Raw genomic sequence first — 8,935 nt, 5'->3', positions numbered from 1 at the left:
CCGCCCCGTGAGTCACCGCCCTGCCGGGAACGGCTCCCCGCCCTCCCCTCGGGGTCCCCGCCGCGGTGTCCGCGCAGGGGAGGAAACGGGGGCTGGGAAGGGGGTCCCGGGGAGCGGGGGCTCTGCCCGGACCCCCCACCCCGCTGCCCGTGGGTACCTGCCCGGGCGAGGAGGGGGCACAGAGCCAAGAGCGCCACGACGGGGAGCAGCGCCATCCTGCCGGCACCCGGAGCGGGCAGCGCCTGGGGCACGGCAGCCTCAACAGCGGGCACCCCAAAACCCTGGGGGCGCCCCAAAACCCTGGGGGCGCCCCAAAACCCTGGGGGCACCCCAAACGCGGCCCCCCACGGCGAGGGAGGGACCCCGGGGGTATCCAACCCCCCACACCCGCTGTGAGCAGTGGGGGTTATGGGGTGGGGGCTGGACAGTTAGAGGGCAGGGGGCGGGGAGAGGGGACATAATGAGGCTGGGGGCTGGGCACTTACAGAGCATGGGCAAGGGGATTATGGGGCTGGGGGCTGGGCAGGGGGCGGGGGTTTATGGGGCAGGGGGCCGGGGCAGCTGTAGGGCGGGGGGCGAGGGGACTGTGGGGCTGGGGTCTGGGCAGTTATAGGGCAGGGGGTGGGGGTTTGTGGGGCTGGGGTCTGGGCGGTTATAGAGCACGGGCGAGGGGATTATGGGGCTGGGGGCGGGGGTGGGTGTGGGGCAGCGCGGTGGGCAGCGGCCCCCGGGATGCTCGGAGCCCCGGCCGCCCCCGGCCCGCCCCGGCCCCTCCCGGGCAGAGGGGGCACCCCCGGCCCCGTGCAGGGCGGAGGGGACACCCCCGGCCCCGGCCCCGGCCCCGGCCCCGGCCCCGGCCCCGGCCCCGGCCCCTCACCGTGGCTCCGCTGCCGCCCGCCCGAGCCGCGCTCAGCCCCGGCCCCGCCCCGGCGCCACCGCCCGGCCCCGCCCCGGCCCCGCCCCGCCAGATGTGCCTTGGTCATCCAGATGTGTCCCCCTCACCCCCATGTGCCCCTGCCAGCTGTGCCCCTGCCAAGCCCAGATGCGTCCTGCCCCATCCAGATGTTCCCCCTGCCCACTCAGCTGTGCCCATCCCTGCCCGGAAGAGAAACAAAGGAAAAGATCTGATCCCATTTTTAATAATATATTCCGCACAAGATATTAATATAATTTATTAAAGTATTTATTTATAAATTTTTTTTAAGTATAAAAGTATAAAGTATTACGTTTTCTTATATTAAAGTTTTTTAAAGTTTATATATTGATGGATTAAAAGTGTGTGTAGGATTTTATCATACAAGCAAATAAATTTATATTGTATAGAGGATATAGGGAAATTACACATTTTATATTAAAGGCTATTGATGTTATGTAGAAAATGGATCTTAACATGATATGGTATAATAATAAAGAATAAAATGAATAAAATAAAATAAAATAGAATAAAATAAAATAAAAGGAATTGAATAGAACAGAAATAGGAATATAATATAACGTAACGTAACGTAACGTAACATATAATTAATATAATATAGTGTTAAAATAGAACAAAACACTATTAAATCTCTTTCCACATACTATAAGGATTGGTGCCTTTTTTCTGTAAATATACATTATTGATGTAATAATATACTAATATAGTAATATACTAATGTATTAATATATAACTAATGTATTTGTGTATAATAATATATTAATGTATTGATATGTAATAATGTATTAATATATAATTAATGTAACAATATGTTAAAATAAGTTTACATGATATAATTAACAAATTATTTTAAATTGTATATATTAATATAATGGCGTTATAAATAAGCATTATTTTATGTATTTATAAAAATGTGTAGTAATATTAGTGGTAACTAACACCATGATGCTACAGTGAGGTTACCACCAATGTACTCAAATTTGTACTACCATTAGTCATTATAAATTACATCTAATGAAGCACCGAGATCCCTAATGATTAATTATTTATGGGAGCATCGATCTCTGAGCTCCATTTTGAGGCGCCACCAGCCCCGTGCCCGCTGGGCTCCCTGGGCACAGCACAAGAGGTGGCTTTGCCCTGGCACGGGTGGCACCGCGCTGTCGTTACGGTCCCTGCCACCCGCACCGTTCCAAGGTTCCGCAGCTCTGTGACGTCACTCTGGCCTGCTGGCAGCAGAGGTGACAGCTCCGCTCTGGCTCTGCCACCTGCTGTACTGGCACCTGCGATGGCGCCGATGGCTTTGCTGCGGCTGCTCGTGCTGCTGGCCCTGGCTGGGCCCGTGGGGGGCAGCTGGGACACCTGCAAGTCAGTGGCCCCGGGGGGCTCGGGGGCACTCGGGCGGTCCCTGGCACAGAGGAGCCCCTGGGGTCCCTGTCCCTGCTGTCCCCGAGCAGGGCACTGATGGCTTTGTGCTTCCAGGGGCACCTGCGGGCTCCGGCCCTTGGATTTTGACCACAGCTCCGTGTCTGCCAACTACGACCAGTCCAACGGTGACTATGCAACCTTGGGTTCTTCTGATGGCACCTCCCTGGACTTCGACAGCCCCGGTGTCCCCTCAGGGGCCTGGCCTGGCATCGTCAGTGTCCAGGCCACCCTGGAGAACGGCACGTGGCACATGTGCTCCGGGGCACTCATCAGCCCCCAGTGGGTGCTCACGGTGGCCCAGTGCTTTTTCAGGTCTGGGTAAGGAGGAGCAGGGACAGGAGTGTCCCCACAGGAGGGACAGGGATGTCCCCACAGCAGGGTCAGCTGTTGGGCTGCCACATCCCATGGCCCTGCTCCCTGTCACCCCTCTGTCCATCTCCTGCCCCCAGGGACATCTCCATTTACAAAGTGGTAATGGGGACCACGGACGTGGCCCAGCCGGGCCCCGAGGCTGCAGTGAGACGCGTCCAGAGGCTCGTGAAGCACCAGCACTACGTGGCTGCCACCGCCATGAACAACATTGCCCTGCTGGAGCTGGACCAGCCCGTGGAGTGCAGCGACTACATCCAGCTGGGCTGTGTGCCCGACAGCTCCCTGGCAGTGGCCGACCTCAAAACCTGCTACATCGCGGGCTGGAGAGCCACCCGGGACAGCGGTGAGTGCCCACCCAGGGCAGGGCCGGGCTGAGCCGTGGGCACACGGCCCCGGGCAGGGACATGGCCCTGGGCTGGGGGTTCTGCCCGGGGGCCGCTGCTCAGTGCCCTCTGTGCCCACAGCCCCCAACCCACGCCTGGTGCTACAGGAGGCCAAGGTGCGACTCATGGACGTCCAGCTGTGCAACAGCAGCCGCTGGTACGGGGGGGCCGTGCACCCCCAGGACCTGTGTGCAGGGTACCCGCGGGGCGGCATCGACACCTGCCAGGTGGGGCTGGGCCCGGGCTGGGCACAGGGACCCTGAGCCAACCTGGGCCCCATGGAACCCCCAGAGCCAGCACAGGGACCCTGAGCCCCAACATGGCCCCATGGAACCCCCAGAGCCAGCACAGGGACCCTGAGCCCCAACATGGCCCCATGGAACCCCCAGAGCCAGCGCAGGGACCCTGAGCCCCAACATGGCCCCATGGAACCCCCAGAGCCAGCGCAGGGCCCATGCATCCCCTCAGAGCCAGCACAGGGCTCAAACATGGCATGGCCCTGTCTGGGCCTGGCCTGGTGCCCTCCCAGCCCCGTGTCCCCACCACTGATGGGTGTCCCTTGCCCATCCCCGTGTCCCTGTCCTGTCCCATGTCCCAGGGCTGTCCTGCCCTCCCCCAATCCCCAGATCCCTCTCCTGTGCCTCTTTGCTGCCCTTCCCTCCCCCTTCCACCATTGAATCCCCTCAGGCCCAGCCCAGGCCAGGCCCGCCCCTGTCCCACTGCTGTCACTGCTCCCTGTCTGTCCCTATCCCTGTGTCCCTCTCCTTGTCCTTGTCCAGGGGCTCCTGTTCCCTTTCTCATCCCTGTCCCCATCCCCATGTCCCCATCCCCTGTCCCTGCCCAGGGGCTTCTGTTCCCTTTCCAATCCCTGTCCCCATCTCCATGTCCGTGTCCTTGTCCCTGTCCAGGGGTTCCTGTTCCCTTTCCCATCCCTGTCCCCATCCCCATGTCCCCATCCCCTGTGCCTTTCTAGGGGCTCCTGTTCTCTTTCCCAGCCCCGTCCCTGCCCAGGGGTTCCTGTTCCCTTTCCCATACATGGATCCCTGTCCCTGTGTCCCTGTCCCTATCCAGGGGCTGATGTTCCCTTTCCCATCCCTGTGCCAATTCCTGTGTCCCTGTCCAGAGGTTCCTATTCCCTTTCCCATCCATGAATCTCTGTCCCATGTCCCAGGGCTGCCACTCCCCATCCCTAGGCCCCTGTCCCAGTGTCCCCCTGTCCCCAAATCCCATCCAGTGTCCCCATAACCCCGAGGTTTGGCTGTGACCCTGGAGCAGCCCCTGAGCCCTCTCTCCTGTGGCAGGGGGACATCGGGGGTCCCCTGGTGTGCAAGGACCACGTTGGTGACTACTTCTGGCTGGTGGGCCTGGCCAGCTGGGGCAAGGGCTGTGTCGGAGAGAAACGCCCAGGAGTGTTCACCTCCACCCAGCACTTCCGAGAATGGATCCAAGTCCAGATGGGAACGGTCCCATCAGACCCAAGCCCCGCACCAACACCGCCACCCCTGACCCAAGCCCCGGCCCTCATGTTGTCCCCAACCCTGACCCTGACTGTCATCGAGACGACGCCGACGCCGGAATCGGAGACCTTCGTAACAGTTTCATTCCCAAAATCCATCCTGCTGAGATTCGTCGAGACTCTGCAGAAGTTCCTGGAGTTCCTAAGGGACAGTCTGCGTTGATCAGGAGGGGCAGCAGATCCAGTTCTGGCTGCAGAGGATCTCTAGCAGCCCCAGCTGGGGCCATGGCTGTGGGGCCAACCCAGCCCCGGTGCCCAGGGCTGCTGTGCCCTGCCCACGCTGACCCCTGCGCCCACCCCAATGGTGAATCCTGTTTGTTCTTCAATTAGAGTTGTTCCAGTTCCACTAAGCCAATGTGTCCTGTTTGGTCTTCTGGGGAAAACAAGGATGGGACAATTTGGGGGGAAAGGGTGGGGTGGGGTTGGTTTGGGGGACAGGAGGGAGGGGAGGATGGGCCTGGAGGTGGTGAGAGGGAGAAACTGCTCCAGCCCAGGCTCCCCAGCAGAGCCTCAGGTGTGCCTGTCCCTGGAAAAGCCCTTGATAGGGGCAGCAATGGGGACAGCTGGAGCTGCCATCCCAGGGTCCTGTGGAGGTGCTGGAAGTGCCACCCTGAGCTGCTGCTGCTGCCACCCAGGGCTGTCCCCTCTGTCACCAGCTCGTGCCTCTGAGGCTGCTGGGACCCATCCCGCTCCTGCTGTGCCCTCGGTCTCAGTTGGGATCCCTGGATCTGGAACATTCCCTCTGCTCCAGAGGGATCCCAAGGGTCCCTCCAGCCCAAGCCACGCCCGGGCTCACAGCTCTGAGCTGCCCTCCCCCCACCCGAGGCCACCGTGCTCCACACATGGAACCGGCCCCTCTGTGACATCACCCCAGCCTGGTGGCACCATGGACACCCAAAGAGTGTTGGGTGTCACTAGAGGTGACAGCTCTGCTCTGGCTCTGCCACCTCCAGTGTTGGCACTGATGGCTTTGCTGTGGCTGCTCGTGCTGCTGGCCCTGGCCGGGCCCGTGAGGGGCAACTGGGACACTTGCAAGTCAGTGGCCACTCGGGGGGTCCCTCTCACAGCCTGGGCACAGAGGAGCCCCTGGGGTTCCCTGTCCCTGCTGTCCCCGAGCAGGGCACTGATGGCTTTGTGCTTCCAGGGGCACCTGCGGGCTGCGGCCTTTGGCATTTGACCACAGTTCGCTGGTTCGAGACTACGACCCTACAGACTATGACTACACAACTTTGTCATCTTCTGATGGCACTGCCGTGGATGTAGCCAGTCCCGGTGTCCCCTCAGGGACCTGGCCTGGCATCGTCAGCATCCAGGCCACCTGGGACAACGGCACATGGCACATGTGCTCCGGGGTCCTCATCCACCCCCTGTGGGTGCTCACGGTCGCACGCTGCTTTATGGACATTAAGTAAGGAGGAGCAGGGACAGAGGTGTCCCCACAGGAGGGACGGGGAGCTCCCCAAAGGAGGATCAGGGATGTCCCCACAGCAGTGTCAGGGATGTCCCCCCAGCACAGGGAGGTGCCCCGAGCAGGAAGGGAATTGTGCTGCTGCAGTCCCTGGCTGTATTCCATCAGTTCCTCCTCCATTTCCTGCTCCCCAGGGACACCTCTAATTGGAAGGTGATGATTGGGGCCACGGATCTGGCCCAGCCGGGCCCCGAGGCCCAGAATCGCCGCATCAGGAACGTCCTGAAGCACCAGGACTACTGCGATGAAGCGCCGGGCAACAACATTGCCCTGGTGGAGCTGGACCAGCCCGTGGAGTGCAGTGACTACATCCAGCTGGGCTGTGTGCCCGACAGCTCCCTGGCAGTGTCCGAGCTCAGAACCTGCTATGTGGCAGGCTGGAGAGCCACCCCGGAGACCGGTCAGTGCCTGCCCGGGGCAGGGGACAAGTTGGGGACCACAGGGACGTGGCTGGGCAGGCTGAGGGCGGAGACCAAGGCCGCGGGATCCGGGCCCTCTGTGCCTGGACCCCTGAGTGGGGACATGGAGGGACTGGGGCACAGCCCGGGAAGGTGCCAGGTACTCAGTGCCCTCTGTGCCCACAGCCCCGACCCCAGCACCAAGCCTGGTGCTACAGGAGGCCAAGGTGCGGCTCATCGATGTCCAGCTGTGCAACAGCAGCCGCTGGTACGGGGGGGCCGTGCACCCCCAGGAATTGTGTGCGGGCTACCCGCGGGGCGGCATCGACACCTGCCAGGTGGGGCTGGGCCCGGGCTGGGCACAGGAACCCTGAGCCAACCTGGGCCCCATGGAACCCCCAGAGCCAGCACAGGGACCCTGAGCCAACCTGGGCCCCATGGAACCCCCAGAGCCAGCACAGGGACCCTGAGCCCCAACATGGCCCCATGGAACCCCCAGAGCCAGCGCAGGGCCCATGCATCCCCTCAGAGCCAGCACAGGGCTCAAACATGGCATGGCCCTGTCTGGGCCTGGCCCGGTGCCCTCCCAGCCCCGTGTCCCCACCACTGATGGGTGTCCCTTGCCCATCCCCGTGTCCCTGTCCTGTCCCATGTCCCAGGGCTGTCCTGCCCTCCCCCAATCCCCAGATCCCTCTCCTGTGCCTCTTTGCTGCCCTTCCCTCCCCCTTCCACCATTGAATCCCCTCAGGCCCAGCCCAGGCCAGGCCATCCCCAGTCCTACTGCTGTCACTGCTCCCTGTCTGTCCCCATCCCTGTGTCCCTGTCCCTATCCAGGGGCTGATGTTCCCTTTCCCATCCCCTTCCCCATCTCCGTGTCCCTGTCCAGAGGTTCCTGTTCCCTTTCTCATCCATGGATCCCTGTCCCATGTCCCAGGGCTGCCACTCCCCATCCCTAGGCCCCTGTTCCAGTGTCCCCCTGTCCCCAAATCCCATCCAGTGTCCCCATAACCCCGAGGTTTGGCTGTGACCCTGGCCCAGCCCATCCTGACCCCTCTCTTCTATCACAGGGAGACACAGGCGGTCCCCTGGTCTGCAAGGACAACACCGGTGACTTCTTCTGGCTGGTGGGCCTGACCAGCTGGGGCAAGGGCTGCGCCGGGGCCAAGCGGCCCGGGGTGTTCACCTCCACCCAGCACTTCCATGACTGGATCCAGACGCAGATGGGATCGGTCCCACCCAAAACGGAGCCTCCTCCCCCCGAGCCACCCACGCCCACCATTGAGATAGAGCCACCAGAACTGGAACCAGAACCAGAACCTGTACCAGAACCAGAACCACAACCAGTACCGATACCGGTACCGATACCAGAACCGGAACCCATACCAGAACCAGAAGAAGAGGAGGAAGAAGAACCAGAACCACCACCACCACTACCGCCTCAGTTTATAACAGTTACATTCCCAAGGGACGTCCTGCTGAGGTTCTTCACAAACCTGCAGGAGTTCGTGGAGTTCCTGCGGGACAAACTGGATTAAGCAGGACTTGGGAGCAGGTCCAGTTCTGGCTGTGGGGGATCCCAGCCATTCCCTGCTGGAGCAACGGCTGTGCCAAAGCCACCCCCGGGGCCCAGATCTCGTTATCCCCCCTCCACCCACCTCTTGTTATCCCTCGTTATCCCCCCCCTCCACCCACCACCTCTCGTTATCCCCCCACCACCCACCACCCACCACCTCTCGTTATCCCTTGTTATCCCCCCTCCACCCATCACCTCTCCTTATCCCTCGTTATCCCCCCTCCACCCACCTCTCATTATCCCTCGTTATCCCCCCTCCACCCACCTCTCATTATCCCTCGTTATCCCCCCTCCACCCAACCACCCCAGTGATAATCTTTGGTTTGTTTTTGAAATACAGTTGTTCCCAATTATCCTCATTTTCAATCCAGTTCAATCTGCTCACGACAAGGATGGGACAATCTGGGGAAAAAAGAGTGGGGTTGGCTCCTGGTTTGGGGGGGATGAGGGGCAGCCAGGGAGGGAGGAAGGGAGGGGAGGATGAGCCTGGTTCTCCACCACCTCCAGCACCTTCTGATGAGCTCTTAGGATGGCTGGGACAGGGTCAAAACTCCCACCCTGAGGGGTCATCCCTGCTCATGGCCCAGCAGGAACTCGAGGGTGCAGCAGAACAACCTTCAGGGATCCCAGAAATCCCCTATAAATCACAGGGTTCCGTCACCCTGTTTGTAACTCCTCACCCAGGGGGAGGTACTGGAAATTCCTGCCTGGACTTTAGGGGATGTCATCCCAAGGTTTGGGGATCTGGGGCACAGCCACCACCACTGGACATTCCTGCCTGGATTTTAATGGGTGTCATCTCGAGGTTTGGGGATCTGGGATACAACCACCACCATTGGACATTCCTGTCTGCACTTTAGGGG

At 60.6% G+C, this 8,935-nt stretch overlaps 2 protein-coding genes across 2 annotated transcripts; both read left to right on the top strand.

The window, feature by feature from the left end:
- Positions 1-2,222: 2,222 nt before the first annotated feature.
- Positions 2,223-4,796, top strand: LOC132073046 (acrosin-like). The gene is made up of 5 exons (XM_059471734.1): positions 2,223-2,302; positions 2,417-2,680; positions 2,812-3,077; positions 3,199-3,344; positions 4,419-4,796. The coding sequence occupies exons 1-5, from the start codon at positions 2,223-2,225 to the stop codon at positions 4,794-4,796; spliced, it is 1,134 nt and encodes a 377-aa protein (XP_059327717.1).
- Positions 4,797-5,597: 801 nt separating this feature from the next.
- LOC132073788 (acrosin-like) lies at positions 5,598-8,034 on the top strand. Its single transcript, XM_059473026.1, has 5 exons — positions 5,598-5,668; positions 5,778-6,041; positions 6,236-6,501; positions 6,686-6,837; positions 7,567-8,034. Exons 1-5 carry the CDS (start codon positions 5,598-5,600, stop codon positions 8,032-8,034), a joined length of 1,221 nt encoding a protein of 406 aa, XP_059329009.1.
- Positions 8,035-8,935: the final 901 nt, after the last annotated feature.

Source organism: Ammospiza nelsoni, chromosome 5 (assembly GCF_027579445.1).
Source record: "Ammospiza nelsoni isolate bAmmNel1 chromosome 5, bAmmNel1.pri, whole genome shotgun sequence".
Taxonomy (NCBI): Eukaryota; Metazoa; Chordata; class Aves; order Passeriformes; family Passerellidae; genus Ammospiza; species Ammospiza nelsoni.
Note: the sequence above shows the minus strand (reverse complement) of the source record. Positions and strands in the feature narration are given on the sequence as shown.